Source organism: Mesocricetus auratus, unplaced genomic scaffold, assembly GCF_017639785.1.
Source record: "Mesocricetus auratus isolate SY011 unplaced genomic scaffold, BCM_Maur_2.0 Super-Scaffold_100018, whole genome shotgun sequence".
In the NCBI taxonomy this organism is placed as follows: Eukaryota; Metazoa; Chordata; class Mammalia; order Rodentia; family Cricetidae; genus Mesocricetus; species Mesocricetus auratus.
The window spans coordinates 17,384,338-17,403,406 of NW_024429199.1; the positions used below are offsets into that span (position 1 = coordinate 17,384,338).

Below are 19,069 nucleotides of genomic sequence, written 5' to 3' on the forward strand. Positions count from 1 at the left end.
CACCTGGCTCCTTTAATAAAATTTGTACTGCAGGTTTTCAATTTGATCTAATTGTTTTCTAAAACACCTTTCTATGCTATGATTATTAGTCTTATTTTTTCATGAATGTAGCAAATATATTTTCCCAAATAGCCATTTACCTTTCAATGATGTTTTCTGGCAACTAAAAATACTTTTAAAAAGTGTTACTTTAAATCAGTAGGTAATTTATTATGAAACCTATTTTGTGCACTTAGAAAACACGTAGCTTCTCTTTGAGATGAGATACCCTAGGACCCTCTTGAGAAAGGATTTGGGTGTCAGTTGGTCTGGGCCCCTTCATCTTTGGCAGCTGCTTAAATCCTTGGCAGTTTGCCAGGTAACAGCTCTCCTTAGAAGACTGCTATTAGTTGATATCTGAAGTTATAATTAGAGGAAGAAAAGAATTACTCCTTTGAGGTCCTGTGAGAGTTGAACCTACAAAAAGAAAAGTTTAGTTGAAAATTATACAACCAGGTATGATATCAAGACAATGTCTATTTTCTAGCTGCAAATCTACCCATTGATTCATTCAAGCAATTAGTGTTTTGCTATTTCCTACTGTGTAGCAGATGCTAGGCTGGATTACAGTATAGAAGGCCACATGCCACATGCAGGGAATTTGCATTCTAATGGCAGGAAGCCCAGGAAGCATCCAGAAAGCATCTGTCAGACAAGGGGTACAAACTGCATATAATCATGGAATAATTTAGCAGTGTATGATCAGATGAACGATGGCATTGAAACAAGGACTGAAAACTACAGCAAATACAGTTGAGTATATATATATATACATACATATATATATATATATATATATATTCTCAAACCATTCTCTTGAGTACAAACCAGATCCCTGAAGAACTAAATCAGCATCTTCTAAGGGTGATACCTCCCCAGTGACCCAAGCAGACCCACCTCTTAAAGGTCCCAATACTTCTCAACACTTCCTTTCTGAAGATCAAGCTTTTATCCCAGGATTGTGGGATACTGAAATCATACATAAACAATAGCAATGCCTTAGTAGGTATTCACTGTACTCATTCTTTCTTTTATATAAATACTATTCTAGGTAGGGTTACTGTTTCGGTGATGAAATACCATGAGCAAAGTAACTCGAGGAAGAAAGGGTTTACTGGTTTACTTGGCGTACACTTCCACAGCACTGTTCATTATTGAGGAAAGTCAGGTCAAGAACTCAAATAGGGCAGGAACCTAGAGGCAGGAGCTTATTCAGAGGCCACAGAGAAGTGCTGCTTACTGGCTTGCTCCACATGGCTTTCTCAAACCTGTTTTCTTATAGAACCCAACACCACCATCCCAAGTGGACTGGTGTATTCTTTTTTTTTTTTTTGGTGTTTCAAGACAGGGTTTCTCTGTATTGTTTTGGAGGCTGTCGGTCCAGCCCAGCCTTGAACTCACAGCGATCCACCTACCTCTGCCTCCCAAGTGCTGGGATTAAAGGCGTGCGCCACCACCGCCTGGCGACTGGTGTATTCTTTTTTTTTTTTTTTTTTTTTTTTTTTTGGTTTTTCGAGACAGGGTTTCTCTGTAGCTTTGGAGGCTGTCCTGGAACTCACTTTGTAGACCGGGCTGGCCTCGAACTCACAGAGATCCGCCTGCCTCTGCCTCCTGAGTGCTGGGATTAAAGGCGTGCACCACCAACGCCCGGCTGGTGTATTCTTAATCAACATCTAAGTAAGAAAATGCCCTTCAGACCTGCTCACAGACAGATCTTATGGAGGCATTTTCTTAATTGAGGTTCCCTCCTCTCCAGTAACTTTTGCTTGTGTCAAGATAACATAAAAGAAGCCAAAACAAATGTCATTGCTTTATATCAATACCAGAAACAACTGACCTGCTATGAATATAAATGTGTCAAAACATTTTGTTTGTTTGATTCCAAGACAGGGTCTCATTATGTAGCTCTGGCTGCTCCGGAACTCACTGTATAGACCAGGCCGGCCTTGAACGAACATAGATCCACCTGTCCTTGCTTCCTAAGCACTGGTATTAAAAGTGTTTACCACTAAGACTGGTGGCATAAGCATTTTGTGTTTAACACACTAAGAATTTTAAAACTCCTTACTCTAGAAGTTCAGTTGATAGAGCATCTCAGTGTAACATGCCCAGAACAGAATGCTGGATCTTCCCTGCCTGCCCAACATGTTAGTTCCACAGAGTCCCCCATCTTGGTGAATGGCAGCTTCAGCCTTGCAGTTATGAGATCAAAAAATCCTTATAGTAGTCCTTGACTAATGTAGTGTAGTGGAGCTACTACACAGAAGATAATTGCTGTAGAGATGACATGCAATGGAGATTCTCTTAGGGTTTCTATTGCTGTGATGAAACACCATGACAAAAAAGCAAGCTGGGGAGGGAAGGGATTACTAGACTACACTTCAGCAATGCTCTTCATCACTGAAGGAAGTCAACATAGGAATTCCAACAGGGCTGGATTCTGGAGGCAGGAGCAGATGCAGAATCCATGGACGGGTACTGCTTACTGGCTTGCTTTCTGTGGGTTGCTCAACACACTCTCTTAGAGAACCTAGGACCATCATCAGGCCATGGATGGCACTATACACTGTGGGCTGTGCCCTCCTCCATTGACCACTAAATAAGAAAATGTCTTACAGCTGCATTTCCGCAATTCAAGTTCCTTCCTCTGATGACTCAAGCTTGTGTCACATTGACACAAACCAGTCAGTACAGAGATGGAGCAGCAAGAATGAACATACATAATAAACCAAATACCTAAAAGTTGAATATATGTAACACATTACTAATTAGTTTTAAATATGTGGAAAATGACATGCAATAAAAAAACTAGAGCAAGATAAAGAGGAAGGGATTAGCTGGAGGTTGCAGGGTTAGTTATCATTGACCTTACTGAGGAAGAAACACTTTGGCAAGGAACTGAAAACTCAAAAATCTTTTGCCCTATAACCACTGTGCACAAACCTCTACCCCAAGAAAATCCCCAAGATTGCAGACAGGTCTCTAAATGCCTAATTCCAAATCTTAGACTCTGGTGGTTGTTGCAACCAAGCCCTCATATCAGACTCTTGATCTCTATTCCTTTCAGCATTTACTAAAAAGGACTTCTATCTATGAATGTGCATCTCTCATAACTCAAAAGCATTTTTCCCTCTAGGATCTGAAAGTCTTGCTTTTGTTCATCAGGCAGTTGTAAAATGTCTACTTATACTGTTATACTGTGACAGTATGAAGAGTGAAGAATGAAGCTCCTGCCCTTCCCAAAGTCAAAGTCAACTCAATGGCTTTAAATGTCAAGAAAGACGTGCTGAAAAGGCATTTATAGCCACTAAAGGATCTGTACATTACCCCCCTTCCCATGGTCCAAGAGGCAGCACAAGTACCCAAGTATATACATGGATAAGCACATATATGTGTACTTACCCATAAAATATATAAGCATATTATGTATAATACATACACACACACAACCCCAAAAGCAGAGCCACATTAAAGTGTAATAACACTCAGAAAACAATAATACTTAAATTTGGCAAGGTCTAATTTCCTGATTCTGAATCCTACCTCCACTTATGAGGATCTGTGAAGCTACTATAGTGATTCTCCACCCAAGTGGCTACCTACCTACAAAGTGAATGAAACGTGTCTTGAATGCATATGTCCTTTTTTTTAACCTGTTTTAGATGACTGCCTAATTCATTTAAAATCATTACGGAATGCAAAGTCACACTAAGTAGTTATTATTATTAAATCAACAAGCACCAGTATTACAACTATTACAATAAATGATGCCATGTAAAATTTCAGCCTCAAAAGAGACGCGTGGTCAGCACAGTACCATGAGGCTCACGGCAGGAAGATTCCCAGGTGAGGCCAGCCTCGGCTACTCATCCAGACCTCATCTCAAAACAAAAGTGGGTAACAACTAAAAATTTTTTTTCTATGGATTCTAGAATTAGTCATTTGAACGGTGTCATTATTTATGTGCGCGACAAGGAAAAACTCCGAATCTGTTTCTTCACAATTAGAGAAACATAGTGCATATTCGATGTTCAGCCATGCTTTGTAAAAAGCTGAGGTCAGATCATACCTAAGAACTGGTAATTTCTCTGAGGGCATGATTGTTACCAACTCTCCCCCCCCCATTCGTAGGGAAAAGAAGAAAAAATTCTTGCAATGAACCAACCAAATCAGACATACTAAAGAGCTGTCAGAGAACTTAAGTACTGTCTTTTCTTTGTATGTGACATATATGCGATAGGAAAGATCCTTGTTTTGATTTACACTTGTACCGTTAACAACAAAAAGTAGACAGGTGTGAAGCTCAGTTTGGCCTCTTTTCAGTTTCAGATCCTGAAATCACTTTGGCTGAACAAGGAACGGAAAACACACGGACTTTGCCAAACAAGGCTCTCTACGTTTTACTTATCCTTTTGGTTTTTGTTTTGTTTTGTTTTGTTTTGTTTTGTTTTACGAGACAGGGTTTCTCTATATTGTTTTGGAGGCTATCTGTCCCGCCTGGCCTCGAACTCACAGAGATCTGCCTGCTTCTGCCTCCCGAGTGCTGAGATTAAAGGCGTGCGCCACCACCGCCGGGCTTACTTATCCTTTTAAAGCCTTAAAAAAAGACCAAAATTTTCCTTTTACTGTTTCTTTTTACAACGGCAGCGTAACACACCACGGAGAAGCGGAAAACAACGTCCTTACACTTTAGACCAAGGTTATTGGCGACTGCCACGCCCCTCAGGTCGAGGGGGCGGGGAGCACCGCAGTTTTGAGTGGCGGGCTCCTGCGGCTGCGCAGCCACGTCATCACCGGCGCGTCGCGCGGGGGGGCGGGACCGGGCCTAGAGGCGTCCTCGCTCGCCCTCTAATGGAGGCCGGTTTTGGAGGCCGCGCGCCGTCGCTTGCTCGGTTCCCTCTCCCGGAGTCTGGCGCTGCCCGTGCACCAACTTCCTGTCGCTAGGAAGGCCCTGCAGGGGCGGCGACTCCAGCTCAGCTGCTCTTGACGTCGCCTCTCGGCCGCCATGGCTGAGAAGCAAGCCGACTCAGCCGGAGACCCGGCTCCTGACAGTGTGGTAGCCCCCAAAGCAGGACCCGAGGTGTCCTCGCCTGGGGCCTCCGAGTCCGGGGACTACGACAGCACCTGCGTGTTCTGCCGCATAGCGGCGGGGAAGGAACCCGACACTGAGCTCTTGCACTGCGAGGTGGGCGGCGATAGGCCCGGGTGGGTGGGAGCCAGACCGCCCGTCCCTGCCCGCTCGCCCACCCTTGGCTCCGTGACCTCTCTCTGCGACCCGGAGGTCTGCAGCGACCCCTTTGCTGCTCTTTCGGGAGACACGGTTGCGATAGGAGTCAGGCACCTTCGCCTCCCTCTGCACGCATTTGCCACGCAACTGCACGCTGTGCCCTTGCTGTTGTTAATAGGGAGCCTTCCTCTCCTCTCGATAGTCATTTTAAATTCGGCATATTTCTACTATCGGTAGAGAGGAGACAGCTAGCAGAAAATAGATCATGGGCGTGGTGAAGAAGTCTGAGTTTGGTTGAAAACAGGTTGGGATGGGGTTTCCGGTCTGGATTGGAAGTCGAACTGACACTTCAGTGGCCACACCACCTAAGAGAAAGTCTCGTCCTCTCCCATCAACCATGAGCTCCTCCCCCTTTCATTACAAGATATTGCCAGGTTCAGTCCTGTGCAGATGAAATGCAGGTAATCGCAGCTGGTGCGAGTTCTAGATTGCAACAGCCTTGTCATGCCTGGAAATCATTATTCCATAAAAGTCCCCCTTTTCTCTGGCTGTAACTTTTTTTTTTACACCCCGTCATCCTGAATAAACAGTTAATCTTTTTAGAGGGATTAATCATCTTGCATTTAAGATTCTTATCACACATATATTTGTTGAAAACACCCGAGCCGATTTGACTTATACAAGGTCTGGTATAGTTTTATATTTAAGTACAGAGGAAATTATTTGATTTGGAATAATCAGTTACTAACATTATGAAGAAAGTGTTTGGGAAACTTTTCCAACAAAGGTCAGAGAAAATTCCTCACTTCACAGATCGCTGTATAGTTTTCTTATTGTATTTTACAGAATTCATTCGAGCAAAGGGAGTACCACATAGTCTTAGCAGAGCGCATACCCCTTCCAAAGGCAGTGTCTTACTCTTTGTGCACGAGGCACAGGTATACGTATAATATACATAAATAGTATGGTTGGCGTTTGTATTTCATGGTATTGATAGGAATTATCTTTAAGGGCTCTTAGAAATAGTCGGGCAATTGTGGTACAAACTTTTATATCTACAGAGTCTACAGAGTGAGTCTGAGGATGGTCAAGGCTAGACAGAAGGGAGGATGGTTCTTAGCAAAAGAAAACAGAAAAAAAACAAGAAACCCAGATTAAATTTTTCCATGTTTGAGCCCATGCTAAGCAAATACCTCAGTGCTAATTTAACTCCTGTTTGTTAATCAAAATTGTCTTGACACCTCAGATTGCATGGTACCAAAGTTTTTTCACATGAACTTTTGTTTTAGATATCAAGGTACAGTTACTGGGAAGAAATTATTGTAGCTATTTTAAGCAAAATATATTTTTGAGAAGTATTTGTTAGAAAAATTATTGGAAGATTAGGAGAAGCAGGTTCAAGAATAGTCTATAAGAACTACAGCCAGAACAGGAGGTGGTGGCACATGTCTTTAATCCCAGCACTCGGGAGGGTAGGCAGAGACAGGCTGATCTCTGTGAGTTCTAGGCCAGCCTGATCTACAAACAAAGCTACACAGAGAAACCCTGTCTCAAAAAAACAAAAACCAAAAAAAAGAAAAAAAGAAAAAAAAAGTATTTCAACCAGAACAGCATGATAGAACCTTATAGAACCTTACACAGGATGGCTTTTTCTGCCCCTTGCTTTAAAAAACACAATAGATTATCATAGAAATAATTTCATAGCTATGTAGAGATCCTTTACATTCTTTTTAAATAGCTGTCCAGTATAGTTTATTGCATAGTTTTACCAACATTGTCTTTCAGTTATAGACAATGATTCCTTTTCAGTTCCTTGCTGAAGTCATACTGTAAAGATCATCTGTGGATGGAGGTGTAGCTCAGTGGCAGAACTTGCCAAGCATGTGAGGCCCCTGGTTTCATCGACAGTACTACAACAGATAAAAAGAATAAAAAGTACATATGTGTATACACAGAGTCTCAGTGAACCTGTAGCTTGTAGATTTGGTAGACCCTCCCATCTCCACCACCTAGCAGGGTTATACCTGATTTTATGTGGTGCTGGGATCTGAACTTGGGTTCCAAGCTTGGGAAATGAACCAAATGAACCATCTCCCCAACCCACAGTGTGTTTTTATCTTAATATCTTCTAAGATATTCCATTGAGATCAGTGCTTATCTGCTACTTAGACTGAAATAAAATGAATCAAAATGTAGCTGTTGTGCTTGTTGTCTTAGATAACTAGGATTAATAGTATGGGTATGAGGGTCTCATGACATTGAATCCTATTTCCTGGCATGGAGAATTGATGGGTAACTGTACCCAGGGAATTTTCCTGAGGAAAACTGTTGGTTTAACTTTTATTTTAAATTTAATAAAAGAGGCTTACAGTAGGGATGGGAAAATGTATAATAAAATTTAGAACCGAGATTTCTTTTTCCTTTTTGATTTCTCAAGACGGGTTTCTCTGTGTGACTCTGGTTGACCTAGAACTCTCTGTGTACATCAGGCTGGTCTGGAACTCAAAGAAATCCTCTTGCCTCTGCCTCCCAAGTGCTGGGATTTAAGAGGTGTACCACCACTGGCTAAAACTGAGATTTCTGGTAAGGAAGTTTTAATGAATTTTACTTATAGTTGTCCCCTGTAGTCGACTTACTATGATAAATACCTCATGACAGAAGCTAAAGCTTATTTTGTGAATTTAAGTAAGGCACAGTCATAAAACTGTTCATAGGCATGAATTGTAACATAAATAAATACCATTTTCCTTTTGTAGATTTGTAGTGCTTAAGTCACAGCAGAGCAGAATAATGTTGGGATTTTTAAAACTTTGTAACAACTATGCCTTCCTTTTTAGAATGAAGACCTAATTTGCTTCAGAGATATCAAACCAGCAGCACTTCATCATTATCTTGTGGTGCCAAAGAAGCATATTAGAAGTTGCAAGGAGCTAAACAGAGACCAAATAGAAATGGGTAAGATGATAGCGGCATTCTTTCTGGATATATCACATCGAATTGTCTTTAAATATGGCAGTGACAATAAGAAAAAGGTCTAGTGAAATTATCAAGAAGAAATTAAGAGCTTTTGAAACATTCCTCTTTTTGGTTTTCAAGATAGGGTTTTTCTGTGTAGCTCTGGCTTTCCCTGGAACTCACTCTATAGACCAGGCTGGCTGCTTCTGCCTCCCAAGTACTGAGATTAAAGGCGTGCACCACCACCACCATCCTGTGATACATTCTATTAAAAAATGGAAATTAAAAAAAACAGTGTAATCTCCAAATGTTTGTCATACTAATTATTAACTTGTGGCCATGCATTTTTTATATATTAACCTGCCACAGAAGTTTTGAAGCAAATTTCAGATATGGTAATACTTAATTTTTAAAATCTTTAAGATATAATGGAATGATGCTTGATAGTATTTTATTTTATTTTTGAAACAGCCTCTCAGTATGTGGCCCTACCTGGCATAGAACCCACAGAGATCTGCTTGCCTCTGCCTTGAGAGTTCTAGGGTTAAATGTGTTCCTGTGTCACCATGCCTGACTTTGCTTTATGCTTTTTTAAATGATAGTTTTCTTGACTTTGAAACTGGAAAATACTATGAAAAATTCTAAACAAGTTCGGATGTATCATATATAAGCTTACATTGCCTGACCGTCCCAGATACAGATCACTTAGTGCCAGAGTTTAGTTATGAGGTTTTGGTTTTGAACTTTTAGCTTCTGGAAAGGAGATTTGAATTTTATTTCTTCCAGAATTATTTTGTACGTCCTACTCAGTGCCTTCTTTGACTTGTTTTGATATCTTTTCCTAAAACTTTTCCAGTTTATTTCAAGTCTTTTTAGTAGCCTTTCTAACTAACGACAGCCTGGGATTAGTTTTGGCAGTACTGTATGGTAGCCAACAACATAGCTAAATTAGGCCAGACTTCCTAGAGGTGAATAAGAAAACTTTTAGATAGATGATCTTGGTGTAGGATTGTTGTTCATGAGCATGTAGGTGACTGGATTACCAGTTTGAAACTTGTTTCTAAATAGTTCAAAATTCTTCAGTTATCTGAAGTTCTTTCCATGTGCTTTAGAACTTCCATGATTTTATAACCACAAGTCGCATTTATGCTGATAGACACAACATTTAATCTATATTTCCCTGATTGTGTATTTGTTACTAAAATTTCTGCTTCACTCCTTGACTATTTCTTAGTCATCATATAACCTCTTAGGAAGTCTTATCTTCAAGGTAGTGGTAAATTATGGAGAATAGAGGCTGCTGCAATTATTAGTGATAATTAGTAATTGTTAGTTATTATAGCTGGTACATATCAAATGTCATAAATATTGAGGCTGAAAGGATTTGGAATTTCATTATATTGTTCACTCTGTTTTTATTTGGACATTTTCAAATCAAAATCTGAAAAGTTGTTGAACTTAACTTTTATGTAATCTATAAAATGAGAGAAATAATATATAGGTGAAGGATGTGATAACAATGTCAAGTCCAGCTATTGCTATTGACACTTGTAGAATTGTGTTTATTTGCAGACTGCCTGGTTTTCAGAGCACATGTTCACCGAGGTAGATCTTATTCTAAGCATCAGAATTCATAACTCTTAATGTGTTTGAAATTATAAAATATATTATGATCAATTAAATTAGGTATTTAGCACAGCAGTAAATATTTTTAAGTTAAACCAACTTCTAAATAGTTATTAAATATGTCAAAGATGAATATTTTTAAATTTACCTTTATTGCATGTACACTGGTGTTGGTTTCGTGTACGTCTGTACAAGGGTGTCAGATCCCCTGGAGCCGAAGTTATAGACAGAGGTGAACTGCCATGTGGGAATTGAACCTGGGTCCTCTGGAAGACCTCTTAACCTTTGAGCCCTTTCTTCTGCCCTCAAAGAAGAACTTCTAAGTAAAATAACACTTTTCTAAATAATTCAAAATAAAAAAAATGTTGGGTTCATAAATAAATAAAAACAACATATTAAAATTTGTGGAATATAGCTAAAGTACTTAGATGAAAGTTTGTAGCTTTGAATGCTAATATTAGAAAATAAGTTTTAAGGAGCTGAAGAGGTAGCTCAGTAGTTAAGAGTGTTTTTTGTTCTTCCAGAAGGGTCATTTTGCTCCTAGCACCCATGTTGGGTTGCTCACAATTGCCTGTAACTCCAGCTCCAGGAGGTCTGACACTCTCTTCTGGCCTCTGTGGACACTTTCACACATAAAGCACATACACACAGACTATGCACACATAAATAAAAATAAATCTTTTTTTTTAAAGAGAAGAAAATGCGTTTCAAAACCAGTAACTTAAGTGTCTACCAAAGAAAAGGTGCTGAAGAGATGGCTCAGAGGTTAAGAACACTTGCTGCTCTTCCAGAGGACCTGGGTTTTGTCCCTAGCATCTACATGGCACTTCACAACTGTCTGTAACCCCAGTTCCAGGGGGTCCGACACCTATTCTGACACCAATTAACATAATGCACAACGTACACTTAGACACAAACATACTTGGAAAATAAAACAATTCATTTTTATAAAAGATACTAGAAAAAGACAAGCAAAGACAAAATAAATGCCCTGAAGGACGTAAAGTCTTAGCGTGTGCTCCTGTATCCCATAGTGTAATATCATTTCTTTGCTCTCTTACAGTTGAGAACATGGTAGCTGTTGGAAAAGCCATTCTTGAGAGGAATAATTTCACTGACTTTACAGATGTGAGGTATGTATGCTTTGTGTAGAAACCAACATTAATTGAATTTTATGAAATTGGCTTTTCATGAGAAGGGAAGTAGCAGTGACTTCAGATGCAGTATTCCTTGCAGTGAGAATGTAGTTCATTGATAGTGTGAACTTAATAAACCTGTTGCTTATGTCTCAACGTCTTCCAAAAACTGTCACTTGTACTTTGGACAGACAAGTAGGTAAAATAGTTAGAAGTCCTACTGTTATATTGTTCTATATTTTAATTCCTGTAAAATTGGGGAAAGTGAATTTCCTTATGTAAACTAACATGGCTTAAAAATACATTGGTGGGCCGGGCAGTAGTGCTACATGTCTTTAATCTTTAATTCAGGAGGCATAAACAGGCAAATTTCTGAGTTCAAGTCCAGCCTTGTTCTAGGACAGACACGGCAACATAGAGAAACTGTCTCAAAAAAAAAAAAAAAAAACCAACAACAACAACAAAAAAAACAAAACCCAAAAACAAAGGAAAAAAACCAAAACAAAACAAAACAAAAACACTGGGAATGAGTAGGTGGCTGTGTGAATAATAGTGCTTGCAATACATCCCTAAGGAACTTGTCTTGAGTCCCTAGAATTCAGGTAAAAACCCAGGCATGACTGTAGCTTACCTGTAGCCCCAGCAGGGTTGGGAGCAGAGACAGGAGGATTTCTGGGGCTTGCTTGCTGCCAGTCTAGCTCCAGGCTCAGAAAAGGTCCTGCCTCATGATAGATGGCAGACCAGGACACCAGTGTCATTTTCTCAGACAAGGTCCTGCCTCATGATAGATGGCAGACCAGGACACCAGTGTCATTTTCTGGATGTGCATGAGTGTGCATACCAGCCACATTATACACACATGCACATCATTATTAGGCTGCTAGCATAAAATTAACTTGCATTCATTGCTTACTGAACTGAATTTTTATCATTTAACAAAGTTTGAGCAAAAACCCATAACATTTGATTTAAGAGTTTAAGTAATTTTCTATTTAAAAGAGTAGTTTTATAAAGTTAGTAACAAATAATCTAAATTATTTTAATATTTAACAACCTTTTCTGATGGCAGAAGCTTTTTTTTTTTTTGTAATGATGATGGAATTGATCTTAGTACAGCAATGTTGGTTACTGTCAGTATTTTATTAGAGGTGAAAGCCTGCCATCTACTGGCTGTCTTAAAATAAAGGCCCACTATCTGAATGTCTAGTACATATGCATATCTTTACTGAAGTAAGCTTATTTTGATAAGTACTGAAGTGACTAATAATAATGCAACTCACATTCTATGGAGGTCGTATGATGATTTCTTTGATAAATGATGTGTATTGTCTATAAACTTCAACATGGGGAACTTTGAGAATATGCAAGAGCATAAAGAAAACAAAAAAAGATCTATGAATGGTAATTTGCTTACCTATGGATATTTTTTAATCTTACATGATTTACAAGTGTTTTAAAACTACTTGAGAAGTGACTGTCAGTAATCTCTTCTGTTTCAGAATGGGTTTCCATATGCCACCATTCTGTTCCATTTCTCATCTGCACCTTCATGTCATAGCTCCAGTCAAACAGTTTGGCTTCTTATCAAAGTTGATTTATAGACCAGATTCTTACTGGTTTGTCACAGTAAGTAATACCATTATACCAGTAGCATACCAACATATTTAAAGTGTTCCTTTTTATTTTTGTCTTGTTTTGTCTTCATAACACTAGACACGGAGTTCTATTTGGCTTGAACAATTAGTTTAACAAGCTGACATATCCAAAAAATGTATCCACTTTTAATTTATTTTGAATTGATGAATGTTGAACCAGGGTTGTCTTATATTAGTAGGCAACATTTTCTTCTGTTGATGTATCTCCCCTTTTCCCCACCTCAATTTTGAGACAGGATCTTCTGTGTGTGTCATCCAGATGGGCCTTGAAATTGGGATCCCCCTACCATAGTCTTCTAAGGATCTAGGATTGCAGGGTCATGCTATAATTCCCAGTTCCAAATAGTATTTTTAATTTGAGGGAATTTTCTGGGCAGACTAATTCTGTAAGATGAGAAGATGGACATACATAGAAAAGCAGAGCTTTGAATTCAGATATGGATGTAAATTCAGGCTTTTCTTACTTGAAAGATCATATACAGATATTTTTAAAAAGCTCATGTTCTTTTTGCTCTGTAGTACTTGGGGACTGAATGCAGTTCAGTATTTTCATATTTCCTCTGCTGGAATATACACACAGTCTTCCTCCTATCACATCTCTACCATAGTGGTCTGCTTATTGTCATCAAAGAACCAACACTGATACATCGTCACTATCCAAAGTCCTTTTTAGGTTCTACTCTTACTGCTGTTCTTTCTGTAGGTTTTGACAAATGTATGACATGCATCCATCATTATAGGTTCACACAGAATAGTTTCACTTCCCTAAAAATCCTCTACGTTTTGTGTCTTAGTTAGAGTTTTACTGCTGTGAAGAATCACCATACCAGCCAGGCATTGATGGCTCACACCTTTAATCCTAGCACTCGGGAGGCAGAGGCAGGTGGATCTCTGCGAGTTCCAGGACAGCCTCCAAAACTACACAGAGAAACCCTGTCTCGAAAAACAAAAGCAAAAAAAGAATCCCCATACCATGGAAGCTCTTATAAAAGAAGGCATCTAATTGGGTGGTTTACAATTCAGAGGTGTAGTCTGTTGTCATCATGCTGGGAAGTACAGAGGTGTGCAGGCTGACATGCTGTAGGAGAGGTAGATGAGAGTACTCATCTGGATCTTCAGGCAGCTGGAAGAGACAGTGAGCTACTAGGCTTGACTTGAGCTTTTGAAATCTCAAAGCCTACCTGCCCCCACTCATGGACACACTTCCTCCAACAAGGCCTTACCTCTAACAATGTCACTCCCTAGGAGTCTAGGGGACCCCATTTTCATTCAGACTACCACATTTTGCTTCTCTGTTTTATCCTTCCTTCTGTTCCTTAGTTACCACTGATAATTTTTATGTCTCCAAATTTTCTCCTCTTCAAAATTTCTTTTTTTTCTTCTTTGTTTTATTTTTTTTTCTGAGACAGGGTCTCACTATGTAGTTCTGGCTGCCCTGGAATTTAGACCATGCTAGCCTTGAACTCATAGAGATCTGCATACTTTTGACTCCCAAGTGTTGGGATTACAGTGTGTGTCACTACACTGGGCTTTTGGAATTTTTATATTTGGAATTTCACAGGGTATAACCTTTTCAAATTGACTTATTTCATTTAGTAATATATACTTGTTTCTTATATTTCTCACTTAAGAAATCTTTAATATTGCATTTATTCTTTCTGTACAAACGTCTTAATATTTAATGTACCTTGGAATCTGCCTGTTTTTATAGAGTGTCTTTTCTATGTATTATAAAACTATTGTATTTTCTTTTTGTAAGATATTTTTAAGGAACAAAATGTGTAATTCCTTGCTCTTTGTTTTCACAAGGAAATAGTTATCTAATAGAGGCAGTGATAACTATAAAGAACCATATGTTTATATTTGCTCTTTTTTCTTGTTATTATTACAGGTTGATTATTGGCTTGAAAAGTTAAGAAAATAAAAATGTGAACCATGGAAAAGCTCCTTAACCTGACTCATGATGAGCTATTATTTTGCTCTCTTTGAAGTCTAATTGCAGTCTGAAGGTTTGCTGGGTATACACAACACTACCACTGAGTAGCCTTACATTTTTTCTGAATGTCTATTTTCTGAGATCTGTAATATAGTTATGTGAGTACTTTGTCACTGACTTCTTTGTTTTGATGCTTAGTTATGTAAGGTTTTATGCCTAAGATACTATAACTAAAAGTTCACTTGATAAAAATTCTGCTAACCAGGATGCATCCTATATTTTTTTTAAAGTTCAGGTTTCATTTATTAGTAGTCTTAATAATAATTTATGATGAATAAACTGGCATAGAAAATTGAAACCTTTTTACAGTGAAGGAGAAAAAGAAATTAGCAATTTTATGATAGTTTTATAGTCTTACACATAAATTTTCAAAATAAAGAATACCATGCTACCAATAGTCTCTGATTTTAATGATAGAAACATTTATTTATGTGTTACTTTTTTATGGTTTCACACACACACACACACACACACACACACACACACACACACACATTATATTAGATTTCACTTATCCTGTGAGTCTCTTAGTGAGTACCTGAAGCCCAGGATAATAGCGAACTCCGTAATGTATCCTGTGCTTTTCCCTCATATGCATACCTTAGGCGTAGTGAGAGATTAACAACAGTACTAATAAAATAGTGCAGTTATAACCATATAAAATTAAAATACTTCAAGTGTTCATGGCTGTGCTTTGTTGCCATATCGAGTTGAATACAACTGCTATGGATGCTGTGACAGTTAATCTGATAATAGGTGGTTACTATAAGTGGGTAATACATAAAACAGTACGGATGATTCATATCCCAGGTAGGATAGAGTGTGACGGTGTGAAATGTCATTTTCCTGTGCAGAATTGCATGTGATTCTTACGCTTTGTCATTGAATATTTTGTGTTAGCCACAGGTAGCTGACACTATAAAAGTCAAGTCACAGAAGGTGATGCTTTAGACAAGAGGCAACCACTTTAATGTCATTTTAAATGACTATAGTAACCAACAACATGGTTGTCTTAACAAAATTTATGTGTAATTTTGCCTGTCAGGAGATTAGAACACAAATTAGTAATGTCTGAAAACTGACAGAAACTGTTGTCATATGGTGTGCTTTTGTATCAAAGGGAAATGAAAGTAGCTAGTGGTTAGACCCAGTCTTGTGGAAAAAAACTTGATTTAAAAGGAGAAAAGAGATGTAGATAAGGAGTTTATCTTGATAACATAGTGCTAATATTGGTATATCATTTAGTGAAATGTGTTTATTGGGAGTTGCCCTTTAGCAGTATCTACAGACACAGTAGTGACTGAAGGGAGATGAGGTGTTGAAAGATGTTTCTACATTGTGCCAGTGTCTAATAGTGTTATATATGCAGCAAGAAAGGATCATGAAGACTAATGAATTATAGAATCAGCTAAGATTTCTAGTTCATTGTTTTGGCATGATATTAAGTAATTTTAGGTAACACACTATTTATTACAGTGCTTGTTACAATATCTAAAGTCAAGCATTCTCTACTTAATTAAAATTAATTCAGCAAATGTTTTTAATATTTAATAAGTGCCAAACACTATCGGGATCCAGAACTAAAGAAATGATAAAGGTCACCCAATGCTATGGGATGAGGCAAAACTAATTTACTAGATTTTAGTGTGTTAAGTGTGATGATGTCCATAGAAGAGGCCATGAAAGGGAGACTGCTACTGAGAACAGGTAGTGGGCAGACAGCACCTAATTCAAGACTCAGGGTTAGGCTGTCAAACAATGGTGGAAAGTTAAGAAGCTTGACTTCTGTTTCCACTACTCATTTTTACAATTTGAATTTTTACAATTTCAACTTATTCACTAGAGGTGGAGAAAGGGATTTGCATGTAGAGACTATAGGCTCTCAAAATTAGATTTATAGGTTTTACAGCCTTGCCTTGTGTAATAGCTTTCTGATCATTTACATCGCTAACAATTACAATTTTTTCTATACCAGTGAAAATAGGGCAAACTTCAGGAAAGGTACAACCTTTGACTGTTTTACTCTGAACTTGAAGTGATGTATTTGACCTCATGGTGATAGCACATGAAAGGCGGTCAAGGGACTTTTCAAATGCCTTTAGGGACCTTTAAGTAGCAGGTTGATTGTGTCTGTATAGGTTTGTATCCTCTCATGGGGCAGAGCGGGTAAAGGTGCTTACTTTACCTGTAAGTGAGCTGACAGTAAAACCTGGAGGACTTGTGTTTGATCTCAGAATTTTTGTAAAGGTAGAAAAGAAAAGAAAGGAGCCTACAGAGCTGACCTCTGACCTGCACACATGACCTGTGTGGATCTGCACACCCATTTTAAATGCACACACACACTGAGATAACAAAATTAAAAAGTAAAGTCCTTGAAAGAGCAATTTTAATGTATACTTTCTTTACTTGTAAAGGTAAATAATCAAATTACAGTTAAAAAATCCACTTGACCTTTTTGGTAGCGTTTGGCTACTGGTTACCTATCAACAACATCAATTCAAAGCACAGCAGATTAATAATGTGTCTTAGTCGCTGTTCTGTTGCTATGACGAGACGCCATGGCCAAGGCAACTTTTATAAGAGAAAGCATTTAGTTGGGGGCCTACATACAGGGTTAGTCTGTTATCAGCATGCAGGCAGCTCTATTGTAGTAGCTGGGAGCTGCTTCCTGATATGTATGCAGAAAGAGAGACACTGGGCCTGCCATGGGCCTTTGAAATTTCAAAGTCCATTACCTGTGACACATTTCCTCCAACAAAGCCACACCTACTCCTTCAAGGCCACACTTAATCCTTCTCAAATAGTTCCATTCTTTGGTAACTAAGCATGCAAATAGCCTATGGTGTCCATTCTTATTCAAAACAACACATAACTTGTCTTAAAAATGTTTAAAATAATATTGACAACATTACTTATGCATGTGATACTAATGTGTAATTATAAAATTATGGTGAATTAACTAGAAGAAATGAAAATAAAAATGAGGAAGTAATTTGTCAAATTGATGTTTCTACATTCTCTTAGTATTACTAAAGTTCAGAATTCAACTCAACGGTATTTAATTGTCTGAACAGTATAAAAATTTCACCATTAGCAATGGAGACATACCTTTTCTCCCATATAAAGAATCAAAGAAGAGACACAATGACTAAAGGGACTCTTGTAAAGGAAAGCATTTACTTGGGAGCTTGCTTACAGTTTTAGAGGGTCAGTTCATGATCAACGTTGTAGGAAGCAGACTGGTGTGGTGCTGGAGCAGTAACTGAGAGTTTTATATCCTCATCTTCAAGCAGTAGGCAGAGAGAGTGACACTGAGGCTAGTCTGGGCTAGCCCACCTCCAGTGACATACCTCCTACAACAAGGCCACATCTCCTAATTTTTCCTAAACAGTAATACTAACTAGAGAAGAAACATTCAAACGTGAGCCTATGGACGGCATTCTCATTCAAACCACCACAATAAGTCTTTATTTTATTGTATTATTTTATTTTATTTTGCAGATACTTTTTAAATATATCAGTATGTACTAGATACAAGTATACCAAAGTAGTGAAATGAAGCAGATACTTGCTTTTTCATATTTATACTAGAAATATAAATACAAAAACAGATCCGCATTTCAACTTAATCTAATGAAAACCGCTTAGTTCACCTCTGATTAAGAATCAGCTCCTGTGAGAGTAGGTCATGGGGGAACAGGAAGTTGAGTGGGTGGGGGTAGAATAGGGGGAAGAGGGAATCATAGGTTGGAAGACAGATCAGGCACCAGAGTGACCTCTAGTGATCTAAAGGGATAACACCAATTGGCAAGCTAAGCAATAGTGGAGAGACCACCTCGAATGCCCATTCCTGATAATGAACTTGATGTCTATAACCATCCGGGAGCCTTCATCCAGTGATTAATTGAAGCAGAGGCAAACACACAATTAAGCACTGAACTGAACCCAAGGAACCCAGTGACAAAGAGAGAGGAGTGATGAGCAAATTGGCAAAGAATGGGCTGGCAAAACCAGCAGAGACAGCTGATCTGAACAGGGGAGAGCTCTTGGGCCCCAGACCAACAGCGGGGAGGCCAGCATGGGACTGATCTGGACCCCCCAAATGTGAGTGTCAGCGAGAAGGCCTGGGCAACCAATGGGGCCCTGAGCAGTGGATCAGTGTCTATCCCTGGAATACAAACAGTCATTGTGTACCCATAGCACAAAGAGGGATGTTCTCTCAGCCTGGACTCTTAGGGGAATGCCTAGACCCTACCCAGAGTAAAATGACAGACTCTAGATATCCCCTATGTGGAAGGAATTGGCAATAGGATGGGAGGCTGGGGGGGGGGAAGGGGAGTGCGGGAGGAGGGGAGGGAGAGGGAACTGGGATTGACATGTAAAACAAGCTATTTAAAATTAAAAGAAAAAATGATAAAAAAAAGAATCAGCTCCT

General features: G+C 38.8%; 1 protein-coding gene and 1 long non-coding RNA gene across 2 annotated transcripts; one reads left to right on the forward strand and one right to left on the reverse strand.

Moving 5' to 3' along the window:
- Nucleotides 1–213: 213 nt before the first annotated feature.
- On the reverse strand, nt 214–4,816 carry LOC121132931. The gene is made up of 3 exons (XR_005869654.1): nt 4,726–4,816; nt 937–1,008; nt 214–456 (listed from the first exon to the last, which is right to left on the reverse strand). It is a non-coding gene; the product is annotated as an uncharacterized LOC121132931 (long non-coding RNA).
- Nucleotides 4,817–4,876: 60 nt separating this feature from the next.
- Nucleotides 4,877–17,635, forward strand: Hint3 (histidine triad nucleotide binding protein 3). Its single transcript, XM_005065773.4, has 5 exons — nt 4,877–5,224; nt 8,104–8,221; nt 10,911–10,980; nt 12,483–12,609; nt 14,530–17,635. The coding sequence occupies exons 1-5, from the start codon at nt 5,045–5,047 to the stop codon at nt 14,560–14,562; spliced, it is 528 nt and encodes a 175-aa protein (XP_005065830.1). The 5' UTR covers nt 4,877–5,044; the 3' UTR covers nt 14,563–17,635.
- Nucleotides 17,636–19,069: the final 1,434 nt, after the last annotated feature.

Coding starts and splice junctions, on each gene's coding strand:
- Hint3 (XM_005065773.4), top strand. CDS start 5,045: ATGGCTGAGAAGCAAGCCGACTCAGCCGGAGACCCGGCTCCTGACAGT. Junction 8,222..10,910: donor CAGAGACCAAATAGAAATGG/GTAAGATGATAG, acceptor GCTCTCTTACAG/TTGAGAACATGGTAGCTGTT. Junction 10,981..12,482: donor ACTGACTTTACAGATGTGAG/GTATGTATGCTT, acceptor CTTCTGTTTCAG/AATGGGTTTCCATATGCCAC.